This window comes from Triturus cristatus, chromosome 6 (genome assembly GCF_964204655.1).
Source record: "Triturus cristatus chromosome 6, aTriCri1.1, whole genome shotgun sequence".
In the NCBI taxonomy this organism is placed as follows: domain Eukaryota; kingdom Metazoa; phylum Chordata; class Amphibia; order Caudata; family Salamandridae; genus Triturus; species Triturus cristatus.
Genome location: NC_140589.1, coordinates 199,210,535 through 199,226,989, shown reverse-complemented (window position 1 = coordinate 199,226,989; position 16,455 = coordinate 199,210,535). Strand labels below are relative to the sequence as shown.

The 16,455-nt window shown below is 45.7% G+C and overlaps 1 protein-coding gene across 5 annotated transcripts in view; it reads right to left on the bottom strand.

Moving 5' to 3' along the window:
• MMUT (methylmalonyl-CoA mutase) overlaps positions 1-16,455 on the bottom strand; it is a 254,830-nt gene that overhangs the window by 110,592 nt on the left and 127,783 nt on the right. For all 5 annotated transcript variants that reach the window (XM_085610519.1, XM_085610518.1, XM_085610517.1 and 2 more), the window contains exons 6-7: positions 6,843-7,091; positions 1,968-2,079 (exon numbers count right to left, since the gene is read on the bottom strand). In XM_085610519.1, coding sequence (XP_085466645.1) covers positions 1,968-2,079; positions 6,843-7,091 — 361 coding nt within the window. The remainder of the gene's footprint in view (positions 1-1,967; positions 2,080-6,842; positions 7,092-16,455) is intronic.

Below are 16,455 nucleotides of genomic sequence, written 5' to 3'. Positions count from 1 at the left end.
CATTGAAAAATTATAAACTAATCTGCAAAAAGCAACTGTGCGAAAGATTGCTAAACACTTCCTAGGCAAAGTGGAAAACATTTTTAACGATGTTTATCAACCTAGGACCTTGCAGGAGGGGGCTGCCACTCAAGCGGACCGGAAACCTCTGATCGAACAAGAAGAGCCTGGTTTCTCTAAATTTGCTAACTTTGATGTTATGCACCTGGACCTTATTGCCAAGGCTAAATCGGGATCACCTTTGGACCTCTGCCCATTGACAGTCTACAAATTGGCACAGGACATTGTTACCGATAACCTGACCAAAACTTTAAATTCAGGTCTTAGTTCTTGCAGCTTTCCCAAGTTGTGGAAAGTCGCCTCAATTTTACCGATCCTAAAGAAACCCAATCTCGACCCCAATGATATGAATCATTTCCGGCCAATTCCTTGACTTCTATTGCCAGCAAAACGTTTAGAAAGGGCCATGAACATTCAACTCTCAGAGTGCATGACTGAGCATAGACGGCTGGATGATGTGCAACATGGCTTTAGAGGTGGCTATAGCACAGAATCAGCTTTGATTAAGTCTGTGGAGGAAATCAGAGAAGCGCTGGATAATGGAGGCAAGGCCACCCATATTCCTTTAGACCTGTCGGCGGCCTTTGATACCGTCCACAATACCATCTTGGTCGATCGGTTAACGGCCATAGGAGTGCAGAGACCACCTCTCAAACTTTTGAGATCTTTTCTTGAACATAGTTTGCAAATTGTAGCCTTCGAACCATTTAAGTTGAACCTTTTAATCTTCGGTGTGGAGTTCCTCAGGGGTTCTCCATTAGTCCCACACATTTTAATGTCTATATAGCAGCCCTGGCACAGATATTCAAATCTTTCGGCTTTGCCCTAACGCCATACGCTGACGATACTCAGATTGTAGTGGCGGTTACTAATCAGCCGAGTACCATTGGAAAAAAAAACTTCAATGGCTGTATGACAGTAGTCAGCACCTGGATGAACAGTAAATGTTTAAAACTGAACTTCAATAAAACTGAGGTGGTACTGTTTGGAAATGATCCCTCTTTTTGGTCCTCGAGTTGGTGGCTGGACGAGTTGGCCTGCTTACCTAAGTCGATCGATAAAGCTAAAAATCTGGGAGTAATCACAGATAACAAGCTCTCCTTCTCTAGTCAGGTTAAAGCGTTGACATCATCCACTTACTTTATTCTCAGAAAGATTAACAAGATCTGGTAATATCGGCCTTACTTATGGCCAGGCTAGACTACTGCAAAAGCCTATACCTGAATTTACAGCAACAACATCTAAAAAAACCTTCAGGTACTGCAAAATACTGCAGCTAGACTTCTCTCGCATACACCCAAATTTTCATTAGTGAAAAATGTTATTCAAAAGTTGCATCCTCTACAAAGCACTACATAACCTGGGACCTTCCCACTTCACCCATAAGTTTAGGTGGTATACTAATAGGACACTTAGATCTGCCAATTCTAAATCCTTGGTAGTACCCAGGTTTAAAAAAATGTATTGGGGTGGCAGAAGTTTCTACACAGAAACTACTGCGGCCATGAATTACCTTCCTTTAGAGATCCGTACTGCCCCAAACTTGCTGACCTTTAGAAAGGCCTTGAAAATCTGTCTCTTCAGTAATTAGATGACAGTATGGTCAATAGGAACCCACAAAGCTCAGTTCAGAGAGTAGCTCAAGGGCACCTGCGGGTAACAGTGCGCTCTATAAATCCAATTGACATTAACATGGCCTAGCCAATGTAATACTTTGAGTTCTTCTTTAAGACACAAGAGCAGCCACACCGCCAAACGGCCTACTAACTATTAAAGCTACCAGAAGAGTTAAAGTCAGGGGCAAGCAACTACAAACAGAGCTTGCAAACAAGTAAAGATAAGAATCTTGCAAAGGAATTGGAAAACTCACATATAGATAATATAGTCAATACTCCATTGTTAGTTACCTGAATCGATCCTTGCCTGCTTCCGAGCAGCACACTCTTCAATCCGAAGCTTGGGTAGTCCCTCTGCAACAGCTCTGGCCATTCCACCCAATTCTTCAATCTCAATAATTTGCTGGCAAAAAAACATAAATAAATAGTAGTTAATGTTTGGTTAAAATCCAGTAAGTATTGTTTACAGATTGTCAGAACGCCTTTCAGAGGGCCACTGGGCATGCAGGGGAAACTGGCACCAATTGTGGTGGTTGAGACCTTTAACTCCTGATGTTCTGGGGCCCGACAAAGTATGGTTCCTGAGCATCTGAGCCAAGTACCCCTTATGCACTTGACTCTCAGTGGTAGTTGTGGTTGAGCAGTCAAGGCACCCTCGGGAGATGTAGATACAAGTCAGAGAACACGACTCATAATTTAAAGTGCAAACAGTACGGCAAATGATTCAATGTCCAGTCTGATACTTGCTTTTATATAAAAACAAGTATTTTATTTCTAACTCTACATAGCAAAGGTATACAACATTCAGAAGCAATAACACAATTGCCCCTTGAGGTCCGAACTCTAGTAATTGTCAGGCAAATCCCTGCCCCACCCACCTTCCTGTAACATGTTCACAGGTTATTCCTCATTCACTTCTGTGTGCATCCAGGGAATGCAAACTATTAGGCCAAACTCTTGAGTTTCTCCCTTGGACTCTTTAGGAATTTAGTCAAAAGTGTCTATGTTGCCATCAAACCATTAGCAGCAAGTCCCCTGGGGCCCCAAAGGCCCAACTCCAGTCTTACCCGCGCTGGCGGTATGGCAGTATTTAGCGGGCCAGCGAGTGCCCTATCCTTGTGTGTTCACGAGTCCGGGATCCTGTATGGCAAAGTCGAGCCACTCACGGTGTATGCAGCAGAACCCGGCAGCACAGTCTCTCTCGGTCGAGCAGCACTGCTAGTTCGTTACAATGATCAGAGCTGCTCCCGCTATGTAAACACAAAGGTAAGATGCTGTTCCCCATAGCAACTGGGTTGGGGAAGTGCTGGTGTGATCCTCTGGCTCCTGACTGGAGCTCCTGAGAGGGTACAACGTCTTCAGCTGTGTTTTGGTGATCCTCAGGAAATCTGTCAGGCACAGATCACAGACTGGGGGCTCGACCCACTGGTCACAGCAGTATTCCTTCGACAGTTAGCGCGAGTACCAACAGAACCCTTGGCCAAAGTGGTACTGGCAGCCCCTCCTTATGCGCTTACTCTCATTACGGCGGTCCTTCCAGGAATACTGGGTCGACAATTTCCCGCACTCCTGGCCCAAAATCAGTTCACCGGTTACCTCATCTGGCATATGGGACCACTGCAGCAAGTGGTGTGGGCCTGGTGCTTCCCACGCAGCACCTCTGGCATGGCTCGGAACAAGGCAGCCCTCTCGTGGCATATGGGGGTTGCAGAGCCGAAACTGCACAAGGGCAATGACCCGATCAGTGCTCAGCCTCACACCTCACTCAGGGAATCTTCTTGCAGGGCTCCCCACTAAACCTCACTCCCTCAACGCTCTCCACTCCCTCACAGGAAACACTGGTCTTAACAAGCAGGTAGGGAATGGTGCTCCAGGGCAGGTAGTCTTGGTGTCCTGGGTGATGTCCATTAACCCAGTGGGGAGACTAGCAGGCCTTTTCCCCCCCAGTCCTCGTCACCGGCAGAAGTCTTGCAAACACTCCCCTCCTCATACAGCCCGTCTGGCGGCTTGGCAGATGACAAAGTGTGAGGTTTTAACCTCCCCTTCTTACAGCCCTTTCCCAAACACCAAATGTAATTTATGGTCCGAGTCTTTGAATTTTGATGTTGGGGTTTTGCTTCTTTTAAAGTAGATATCTTTCCTATCCTTCTTTCCTCTGAAAGGCTGTCTGTCACAGCAGGCATGACTCTGAAGCTGATTGTCCCACAACAAAATTCAAGGCTGTGACCATAGTTCACACCAGGATGTCAGCCACAGTAATATGTGCATTAAAAGCTTAATCACAAACTCCCAGCCCTACTCTTTAGGATTACCTTTCAGCCCCACCTCCCTTTCCTGAGATATGTCCGGCCCCTGCTTTGTGGCCGGACATATCCAAAGATCAATATTGTGAATTGTAAAGGATAAATCCCTTCCTCTAGGGTGTCCCACCCAGCACAAAGGAATGCAGCATTACACAAATGTGTCTGGGGGGATTCATCGCCTGATCGTGTTTTCACCAGGCAGGCCTGGGACTCCCAAAATGGAACCCAGGGCCCTCCATGTAATATACCATTTCTGGCACATTGGCACTCACTGTGCATTCAAAGCACCCCACTGTTACACGCTTGTATTGTACCGCTACAGGCACAAACACATTCAGAACACACATTTGATTTGCATGCACTGTTCTATACTTTAGCCCTTCTGCACTGTACCAGGGTGTGCTATTTTAAAATACACACATTGAAAGCACACACAATTACCATATGCGCTGCACATCGCTTCGCCCTTCATGTATTGTACTTTACACAAGCACACAGACAGTCATAACATGCTTTCCCAGCACATGCATTGCACAGCACTACATCACTTATGTACTGTATCACACCAAGGATACATATATTCAGTACATGCACTAACCAGACATACTGTGCAGTACTGCTCTATACCCATCACAGGTAAACACTTTGAGGTAATGCGCTTTGGGTGCCCCTCTTGGTCCAAGAGACCGCAATTCGAGACTGGCCTATGTCATGGTGCACACACATGATCCGTGTTAGCCTATGACACAAAGTCAGCAATAAGGAACCAGACAACAGTACAGTTGGATACTCAGGGCAGGGGTACACGTCTTTTACAATGCAGAGGACTTTTGCGTCCCAACACGGATGAACTGATGTGTAATGCTGCTTGGTAAGGGGACATTCCAAATTGTGCAGTAATCCCACAAAAGTAATTTGACATTTATAATTACCAATACCATGAGGATCAGTAATCCACAAATGGGAAATTGCTGTGCTATTATGGACCATTGTTTATGGTATGGGGAATTACTGGAGAAATCTGCATTTCCACAAGTCATTCACCATACCAGCATGTCTTCCACGGGTATATTCAGTCGTCACACCTGGAGGATACATCCCCAGTAAATTCAGGTGGTAGAATGTGGAATTATCATACAAAATGTTTTACCATCCAAATAACAAATTCCTCGGTACTCAGAATGATGGCGGGCTTGCTGTTCTTTGTGAGAAGCTTTAGCAAAATACCTATAAATGCAAAAGCAACTTGCTTGGACATGAAACAATATCACACACATAACATTTCCTAATAGTATGTCTCGGTGGTTATGCATAATTGAAATATAGTTACACTGTCCTGTTTTAACCTGTGATAATGAAGAAGGCTACAATAATGAAGACATTAGGCCAGAATTGAAATGCCCCAGCAATCAAGTACAGTTTGCAAATTATGGACAACATTTAAAATTATTCTAATGGTGACAGGGGGAGTTCTAATGCTCCCAGGTGACTTGACAGGAGTCCCTATAAGATTGCATTTGCCACAGGGCCAATGTTGAAAATCTTCCAACTAGCATGTTAGTGAAATATAAACTTTTGGAATTGAGATATTTATTTATTTTACTTACTAGTAACTAAAAGGTGTATCCTTCCTTGGCAAGCTAGAGGTGACTAAGCATTCACTTTAGTGAGCGTTTTATATTTCATCATGCTGTGTCCAAAGGCCAGATTTAGAATTTGGCAAATGGGTTACTCCGTCACAAACATGATGGATATCCTGTCCACATTACAAGTGCCATTGAATAAAACACAGTTATAATAAGTCAAACAGGATATCTGTCATGTCTGTGATGGAGTAACTCACCTGCCAAACTCTAAATCAGGCATACACTTCTAAGACCTGCCCACTCATACAGCTAGCACTGGCAACTCTTCAAGAGCAGCAAAGTCAAGCAAAGTGCCTAAAAGCAGTATCCAACTGGAGAAGGTGGCGCTGTGTACCGTAGTGAACTGCATTACCAATTGTTTTATCTCACTACGTAGAATACAGCTACATTGATGTACCCTTAAGAATCCACTAAATCAACATTACCTCGATTTCGAATAACACTTTAGAGATTAACAATACACTGAATAAGATAGAAATAAGGATTACAAATGTACAAATCTTGAGCCTAACCCCTTTCCTTAACAGTAAACCTAATTCTACATCGTACTATAATAATAAACATAACACTAAGTAAACCTAAAGTAAACCAACTTCATACCCAGAGCCTCATTCAAATTCTAAACCTAGGACTAACCTTTAGCCCAACCTTAATCAAAGGCTAAGCCTATCTCCCCCTCACCCTGACTCTAAAACTATTTCAAACTCTAACCCCTAACCTTTACCCCAACCTTACAGCTAAAAATCATCTTTACAGTAATCCTAACCCTCACTTTTGTACTTACTATATAGAAATAGTGGTATTCACAATCATGGTAAGTTCAAGGTAGCATCCGCTATAGAAAAGTAATGGTGTAACGGATTACCATTTGTGGATGGTAAACCATACTTACACAGGATACTGCCCAGTAACCAACCAAAGGAGCTCAGGAAAGGTTCAGATTGCCATAGAATGGGTATGAATAGGGTATAAATAACATGCTAGACTTTTAATCATCAGTCATTGATCTTCATAGTAATCAGATGTGTGCCTATACCTAAAATGTAACTATATATGCCACTTTTTGAGGGACCAGCAGCAAGTAATGATTAAATGTATTACATGGGCAGTGTAGAACCACTAGATTAGTATGATGGAAGATTACAGCAATCCCAATATTCTGATTTATTGAGGAATATGAACTTTCTTTCTGTGAGCCATCAAAACAGAATATATACCTTGAGGGCAGCATCATACAGATCGTTTGTGAGGTTTTCCATCATGTAAGAACCGCCCCATGGGTCTGCCACTTTGGGAATGCCCGATTCCTCCTGGATTATGATCTGAGTATTCCTGGCGATACGTGCGCTCTTAACTGTAGGTAACCCTAAGGCTTCATCAAAAGAGTTCGTATGTAAAGACTGGGTGCCTCCAAATACTGCAGCCATGGCTTCAATCACTGTACGCACAATATTGTTGTAGGGATCCTAAAACAAAATAATACATAGACATGTCATGAAAAGAAGGTCATACACTGTACTTCACACTGTCTAATATTTAAGCTCCACTGTAAATGTTACACCTATCGCCTCTATTTTATTTCAATTGTGTGATTAATTCCCTTTGAAGGAGGGACTAAAATACTTTATTACAAACAAACTTGAAATATATTTCAGGTAAGACTCACAAACAATATACTAAAAATGAAATGTGCAATGTGAGGTGTCGAGGGGAGAGGTAGATGGCCCGACTGGGAAGGTGGTATGTTGGGCCTATACTTTCCGTGAACCAGAGGTCTCAAGGCGGAGGCTGAGTAGGAGGTGGAACAGCTAGACAAGCTGCTACAAACTTGTGTGCATTTGCCTATGTGCACCAGAGTGTTGTGTTGGGAAGGGCGTACCAGTCCAGAGTTAATGATGCAAGCTAAATACAGGGCAGGGTTGACTGCATGAAACCATGATTGCATTTATTACTAAAGGAATTTGTGTAGTAAGCAAATGGTCTAGAAAAGTGGACTCATTCTTTGAATCATAACACTAACCATGTGTGATTGATCGCCATATTTGAGAAACTCCATATCTTTTGTTCACAACTAACAGTACATAGAAGGAAAAACTTTTAATTCCTCTGGTGAGAATGATGTAACGATGACTGCGTTATGACCCAGAAGGAGAAGGGAAAAAGTAGCTTTTCATATCTTCCATTTGCTTTTGGCAAGTGGCACTGTTGGCACATTTTTGTAGAAAAGCCCAAATGACCCCCTTCTTGTGCCATAAGGATAATTGGTAATAAAGTTAAACAAGGAACTGATACTAGGGTGGGGTTAGACACATTGCTCAGGGGAGATCATGAAAGGCTAAATTCCTACTGCTAACCAGATGACAGCAGAAGGTATGCAGGGAAACTATAAATCGCCTGTCATAATTAAGGCTTAAAAAACATAACTCAGCTATATAACTTAGGTGGTTAACAATAATTAGGCGATTTAGTTAAGGAACAGACTAAGGCCCCGAATACAAGTGGGCCGGTAAATTCTGACACATGCGTAAAACCTTGTTTATGCATGGGTAAGAATTAAGCGTTTGGCTGTATTTAACGCATTCTGATAATTATCAAATGTGTTAAATACCTCAGCAGTCGTAAAAAGTTTTGCAGGTTTAACGAAATTTAAAGGACAATTGTACGGTATTTTCCTACAAGGCCAATTTTGCTGTGTCAAGCACCAAAATCCACATGTTATTCCCCACAAACATGTGACAGGTGTTATTTATTGCATGTAATAAATAAAGTACCCCGTGGTATAGTTATTTATCATGTGTGATAAATAACACTAAACTAGTAATCAGCGCCAAAGTGGGAACAGATATGTGATAAAATAGGATCAGAGCATTTCTAACATTTGCCTTGATTTGCATATTATCTGTTGAGTTTCCACGAAGTGAAACTCTAGTATCGCCAAACAGCCTAGATATATTGTAAGTACAACAGAAGTTTGCCTTCAACTGAGAGAATTTTTAGTTCTACAACAACAATTTATGATACATGCACCTAAATACAAAGGGGATAAATTATACTAGAACAAATCAAAAGAGGGGAGGCAAAAGGAAAACTAGATACACATATTTCAAATATATATATATATATTTTTTTTTTTTAATTACAATTTACATTAACATACATACAACAAAATATATTGCACTAAAATACTGAGACAATGAGGAAGGAGCTACAGACAACATCAACAAAAATCACAATGAAAATTTCATGATGTAAACAAGCATATATAAATACTGAACGAATCACAAAAAGATATAACACAATGAAAATAATGCCAGTACAACAACATATCAATCTACAAAATTAACATGAAAAAGACACACAAAGTTGATATTTCGGTCCCCTGTCCAATGACTTTCAGGACCATCATCAGGACATGTGTGCGCTTTTAATGGGTTACTTGTCAGAGCTCTTTTAGTTGCTGTCATAATCAAACAATACATGTTCACTAAGGCTATCTATCTAATCATTTCCTTCTCATAGAGAATCTTGCACAAGTCTATAATAAGTGTCTTCAAAATTAACTATATTAGACTAGGAGTTATCTATACCACAAGATCCCTAGCACAGGTCAATCGAGTCAATGACTAGAAGGTGCCGGGGGTGAGCAGCTCCGTTCAGTTGAAAAGCCAGGTCTTAAGTGTCTTCCTTAATATGTTCAGGGAGGGGGTGCGTTTGATGTCGGTGGGGATCCTGTTCCAGGTCTTGGCCGCGATGTAGGCGACGGCTCTTCCACCTGCTCTTGCTCTGCGGATGCGCAGGGTTTGGGCGAGGTCGGCGGATCGGAGGTTCCTCTTGGGTACGTGGAAGGAGATTCTCTCATTGAGGTATTGGGGTCCGGTGTTGTGGAGGCATTTGTAGGCGTGGATGAGTATCTTGAAGTTAACTCTTCTCAACGGGGAGCCAGTGGAGGTTCCGCAGGTGTTGGGTGATGTGTTTGTGTTGAGGGAGGCAGAGGAGGAGTCTGGCTGCGGTGTTCTGTATGGTCTGGAGTTTTCGAAGCAGAGACTTGTTGATCTCAGCGTACAGGGCGTTTCCGTAGTCCAGTCTGCTGGTTATGAGTGTGTGGGTGACTGTCTTTCTTGATTCGGGGGGGATCAATTTGAAGGTCTTTTGGAGGATGCAGAGGGTGTTGAAGCAGCAGGAGGCGACGGTGTTGACCTGTCGGGCCATAGAGAGGGCGGAGTCTATCACAATGCTGAGGTAACAGGTGTGGTCGGTGGGGATGGGAGGGCTGCCGAAGGCGGTTGGCCACCAGGTGTTGTCCCATGCAGAGGGGGAGGTTCCGATAACGAGGACTTCTGTATTCTCCGAGTTGAGCTTCAGGCAGCTGTTGCTCATCCAGGATGCGACGCCCTTCATTCTTCCTGGAAATGGAGTCTGGTGGTGATGGGGTCCTTGTGAGGGAGAGGATGAGCTGGGTGGCGTAGGATACTATGCGGAGTCTGTGCTGTCTGACAATGGAGGCGAAGGGGGCCACGTAGATATTGAAGACCGTGGGGCTGAGCGACGATACTTGGGGTACTCCGCAGTTGATTTTCGTGGGTTTGGAGAGGAAGGTGGTAGTCTGATTCTCTAGTTTCTGCCGGTGAGGTGGGAGCTGATCCAGTCCAGGACGGTTCCCTGTATGCCAGCATTGTGGGGTCTGGCGGCAATGGGTGGTGGGAGACTGTGTCGAACACTGCGGAGAGGTCTAGCAGGATGAGGGCCGCGGTGTGTCCTTGGTCGAGGAGGGTGCGGATGTCGTCTGTGGCGGTGAGTAGAGTGGTCTTGGTGCTGTGGTGGCTGAGGAATCCAGATTGGGAGGGGACGAGGATGGAGTTTTCGTCAATGAATTTTGTTAGCTGGGCATTGACGGTCTTCTCGTTGCCTTTGGCTGCGAAGGGGAGGATGGAGATGAGGCGGTAGTTCTTGAGGTTTGTGGGGTCTGCTGAGGGCTTCTTGAGCAGGGGTCTGACTTCTGCGCATTTACAGTCATCGAGGAAGGTGCCGGTCTTGAAGGTGGCGTTGATGGTGCATCGTAGCTCTGAGGAGATGGTGGCAGCGGCTCTGTGGAAGATGTGTGGCGGGCAGGTGTCCATGGGGGCTCCTGCGTGTATGCCTTTCATGGTCGAAATGGTGTCTTCGGTGGTAACTGGGATCCAGGAGGAAATGGTGGGCCGTCAGGTGTCTGGTCTTGAAGTGGTAGTAGAGTCCATTGATTGTCAGATGGAAGTGGGACCCGAGTTTGTTGCAGAGGTCCTGTGAGGGGGTGATGTCCGTGGTTTCGATGGGGGGGGGGGGGTTTGGTGAATTCCTGGATGATGCTGAAGAGTTCTTTGGAGTTGCTGGAGTTGGCGTTGATCTTGTTTTGGATGAAGGTCCTTTGGTGGATCTAATGAGTTGGTGGTAATCTGTCATTGCTTTCTTGTAGGTTTTTCCGTTTCTCCAGTTCTTCTTGAGACGTCTGCAGGTGCGTCTGGCTTCTTGGAGGTCAGTGGTGAACCAGGTAGCCTTCCTGGGGCGCTGTCTGTTGGCGTTACATAGAGGTGCGAGTTCGTCTGTGCAGTTGGAGATCCATCTGTGGAGTTCTTTGGCTGTGAGGTTGGCATCGGTTGAGGTCCACGGGGCGTCGCGGTTGAGGGTGAAATTGAGCTGCTCCTAAAGTGATTTTGCTCAAATTCTTTCGTGGAGGGTGTGGTGTAAGTTTGGGCTGCGTGGGTTTTACGATGTGGAAGTGTATGCAGTGGTGGATTGTCCATGGGGGTTGTGTGGTGTGGCTGAGTTGGATGTTCTCACCTCCTGCGAAGATGGCATCAAGGGTGTGTCCTGCCTTGTGGGTGGGCGTGGTGACGAGCTGTTCAGGCCGATGTTGGAGAGGTAGTCCAGAAGGGTGGTGGATTTGGGGGTCACTGGGGTTGTCGAGGTGGAAGTTCAGGTCTCCGATGAGTATGTAGTCCATGGAGGCGATGGCGTGGGGTGTGATGAGGTTGGCAATGGTAGTGGAGAACAAGGCGTGAGGTCCGGGGGGGGGGGGGGGGGGGGGCCTGTAGGCGAGGTTGATGTGAATTATGGTTCTGGGGCTGGTCTGGATCTGGAAGTGGAGGTGTTCGGTGGGAGAGAAGGAGTCACTCGTGGTGGAGGTGGAGCATTGGAGGGAGCTCTTGTGTGCGATGGCGAGTCCTCCTCCTGGGCGGTTGGAGTGGTCCTTCCTCTGGATCTTGTATCAATCGGGGACAGTGGTGGCAATGTCGGGGGCGGAGGAGGCATTTGTCCATGTTTCTGTAAAGAAGGCAACGTATGGCGAAAGGGTGTCGAGGAGGTCCCAGATCTCTGCAGTGTGTCTGTGCAGCGAGCAAACATTGAGGAGGATGCACCTCAGGGTTTCGGAGGTGTTGACGTTCGGTGCGGGGATGGTGTTCGTTGGGGTGCGGGTGGTGTTGAAGGTTTGGCAGCAGTGACGGCAGGAGAACTGTCCGTGGGTGGTGGTTGGCGTGGACAGCTGCCAGTTGTTGCACCTCCCGGGGTTGAGAGCGAGGAGAGTAGCTGGGTCGTAGCAGTGGATGGTTGGAGTTCCATGGTCCCTGGCGCTGGTCGCGGTCAGGTCGCATGATGAGTCCACTTCATGAGTGGAGTCCAGCAGAGTGGAATACTAGACAGTAGAAGGGCAAAGACTGAAGTTGCGCAAAGTGTAATAGCGTAGAATGGAGTGTCGTCCAGTGGAATAGCGTGGAGTGGCATACAGTGGAGTGGTGTAGACTAGAGTAGTGTGGGGTAGAGTGAAATAGCATATAGTGGAGTGCCGTAGAATGGAGTGACGTCCAATGAACTAGGGTAGAATGGAGTGCCTTAGAAAGGCGTGGTGTATATGGAGTGACAGAGTGGAGTACCTATAGTGGAATGACGTACAGTGGGTTAGCGTAGAGTGGAATAGTGTATTGTAGAGTGGGGTAGACTGGAATAGCGTATAGTGGAGTAGTACACAGTGCAGTAGCGTACACTGAAGTGGTGTAGACTGGAGTGGCATACACTGGAATGGGGTAGAGTGTAATAGCATACAGTGGAGTGGTGTCCAATGGAATACAGTAGAATGGAGTAGCATACACTGGAATGGCGTAGAGTAGCATACAGTGGAGTGGCATATAGTGGAGTGCTGTATATTAGACTAGCATATACTTGAGTAGCGTATAGTGGAGTGACATACAGTGGAGTGGCGTAAATGGAAGAGGCCTAAAGTGGAGTTGCATATAGCGTAATAGCATATAGTAGACTGGTGTAGAGTGGAGTTCTGTACAATGCAATAGAATAGAGTGGAGTGGCGTTAAGTGGAGTGTTGACCAGTGGGGTAGAGTGTATGGTGGAGTAGTGCACAGTAGAGTGGTGTATAATGGAAAGTGTAAACTAGAGTGGCGTACAGTGACGTGGGGTAGAGTGGAATATCATACAAAGGAGCGGCGTACAGTGAAGTGTTGTCCAATTAATTAGCATAGAATGAAATGGCAGAGAATGGAGTCCCGTACACTGAAGTGGCGTAGAGTGGGGATAGCATACATTGGCTTGGTATACAGTGTTATGTTATGTTATGTTAATGGAACTTATATAGCGCACGGTTACCCTGGGGTGTCCTGGTGCTGCGCATGCCTGCTGGAGGTCTATAAAGAGAAAATTACTAAGTGAAGAGCCATGTTTTCAGCCCCCTTGTGAATGAGAGGAGATCTGGAGAGTTCCTCAGGTGGAGTGGAAACTCATTCCAAGCTTTGGAGGCACATGTGATGAAGCTTCTGCCGCCCCAACTGGCCTTTTTGATCGGAGGAGTTACAACTAGTTTGGATCCTGTGGACCGAAGATTTCTAATGGGCACATACCACTTAAATTTCTGCCTCAGATGATTGGGGACAATTCCATTGAGGGCTTTGAAGGCCAAACAAAGGGCCTTAAAACGTACTCTTAGCCTCACGGGGAGCCAATGAAGTTGAGCCAGCTCTTTCTTTACAGAGACAAATTTGGGAGTGCCTGTGACTAATCTTGCTGCTGCATTTTGAGCGATTTGTCGTCTATTGATGTGCCTTTTTTGAGTATTTAGCAGAAGACTATTCCAATAGTCGATCCTTGCCATAATGAGGGCTGCGATCACTGTCCTGAGACTGCTCTCGGGGAGAAAGATTTTTATTTTCCTTATTTTCCTGAGGATTAGGAAACAGGCCGAGATCACCATGCTTGCATGGTCGCCATACGAGAGTTTATTGTCCATAATCACCCCCAGGTTTTTTGCTTTCCTGGTGGGTGATGGGCAAATGCCCAACTGGTCTGGTGTCCACATATTGGGGTTATTTCTAAATATAAGGACCTCTGTTTTGCCAGAGTTGAATTTCAAGCAGTTGGCCTTCATCCAACCGGAGATGGCCTTCATGCAATTATGAAAGCGAGCCCCAGTTTCCTTCTCCTGTCCGTGTGAGAATGATAACACTATTTGTGTGTCGTCTGCATATGAACTTATTTGAAAGCCATAGGATTTAATCAGGGCTGCCAAGGAGATCACATATATATTAAAAAGTGTAGGACTTAATGATGATTCCTGTGGTACCCCACAGGGGAGGGTAAAAGGCTTTAACCTATGATTATCCAGGTCCTCTGTTTGCGAGCGTTCCAACAGGAACGTCCGCAGAAAGTTCCATGCAGCTCCTTGAACGCCTATTTCAGACTACCGGCCCATCAAGACCTTGTGATGGACCATGTCAAAGGCTGCTGACAGATCTAATAAGATCAGAATAGCCTTTCCTCCTCTGTCCAGTGCCTCCCTCACCTCCTCAGTGGATTTGATTAGAGCCAGCTCTGTGCTATGATCTGCTCTAAAACCATATTGCGAGGGGTCGAGCAGATTGTTGTTTGAAATATATGAGCTGAGTTGTGTGTTTATCGCCTTTTCAAGGATTTTGGCTGGAAGTGGGATTCTAGAAATAGGTCTGTAATTGTTTGGATCGCTGGGGCCCAAAGTAGGTTTTTTTAATATGGGAAGAATAGAGGCTTTCTTCCACTGGATAGGGAATATGCCTGATGTAATTATGTTATTGAACAGTGGTGTGAGGGTTGACCCTATTATTTCAGAGATTTGCCTCAGTACTGATGCCGGGCAGGGGTCCATCTGGGAGCTGGAGTTCAGAAGTTTTATGACACTAGGTGTTTCTAGCATAGTAAAATTGGCTAACACAGGTGTGTTTGGTTCCATGCCTAGAGGCATTTTTATTTCCTTTTGTGCTAGGTTAAAAGTGGAAAATATGGTTTCTACTTTTTGTTGGAACAATTTGGCTAATGTTTCACACAGCTCTGGCCTGCTTTGGCTCTTGGGAGCCTCTGGGGCCGCAAGTTTGTAGATAGTTTTGAAAAGTACCTTAGGGTCAGATTTGGCCTGAGGGATTTGTTCTATGTAGTACGTCTTTTTGGTTTCCAACAGTTTATCTTTATACTGCCTGAGACTCTGTTTGTAGTTATCCTTATCCCTGCTGGTTTAACCTTTCCTCCATGCCCTTTCCAGACGTTTGCAGGACTGTTTTAGAATTTTTAGTTCTTCTGAGAACCATGGGGCCGACGGTTTCGTCCTTTTAGGGATCAATTTTTTTTTAATCGGGGCAAGTTCGTATATGCAGAGGCAGCCTCTTCAACCTATGTGGGGAGGGGGCGCTTAGTTTTATTTAATGCTTCCCCTAGCTCTTTACAGTTAACGTTTTTTCAAACTCTTTTCCCAATATTCCCAGTATGATCAGGTTTAAATTTATAACCTAAGGGCTCTGTAACCTCAAAAACTATGGCGCTGTGATCAGACCATACTAGAGGGAGTACCGAGGTGACTGCCAATGTGGGATTATTGGAGTATATACCGTCTAAGGTATGCCCCTTGTTGCAAGTTGGTCCTTCAATCAACTGTTTAAGTTCTCCTGCCTACATCATCTGCCCTAGAGCAACGGTGTCCGGATTGGATAGATCCTTCAGATGAAAGTTGAAATCCCCTAGCACAGAAAAGGAGTAACCCATCTTCGAGCAGTGACCCCAGCTGTTCTAGGAAACCACCCCTTGGCCCCGGAGGGCGATAAAGAAGTATCCCCTTAAGGGTGCTATGGTGTGATGTGCGAAGGCTAAAAGAAAGAGCCTCACAAGAGGCATTTGAAGCATTGTGAAATATAGGTTACAATGAGTGGTGGGAGATAACTGCTAGACCTCCACCTCTTCCGTGAGGTCTGTCCAAAGTATGACAGTGAAAGCCTGGTGGGGTGACATTAGCTAAGTCAGGCCCGGTGGCCTGATCCGACCGTGACTCAGTAATGAGGGCCAACTTAATGTCTTGTTCTCCGATGAGCCAAGCACATTCCTTGCTATGTTTGATTAATGATCTAGCATTCACCAGCATGCCTGTAAGAGGTGATGGGCCGGTCTTATTGTCCCTCTTACCTATTCTGTCGCAAGGGCCTGAGACAGGTAGGTCTAGACTGTGTGGTAAACTGGTATTGCAGGAGAGATGTTCCATCTAGAGGTATACAAGGACAACTGGCATTTCCCCCTCTAGGGTTAAGTTTGGTAAGGTCCTCCCTTGTGTAGGTCAGCCTTATTGGATTGCGACAGCCAGGGGGACAGGCCCTGAGCCCGGCCCGAGCGCGGACGGGCGCAGGCGGGCTTGCGTTAGGCGCCGGCAGCGGCGCGCCTGCTGCACACGTTCGCAACATCGTGCCTTTCAACCCCCCAGCGTGCTGAGACCTAGTGCGCTGACCTCCAAAATGGCGGCCCCGCTCGAAGCACCAGGGCCTTGTCGCCGGTGCAACCTTG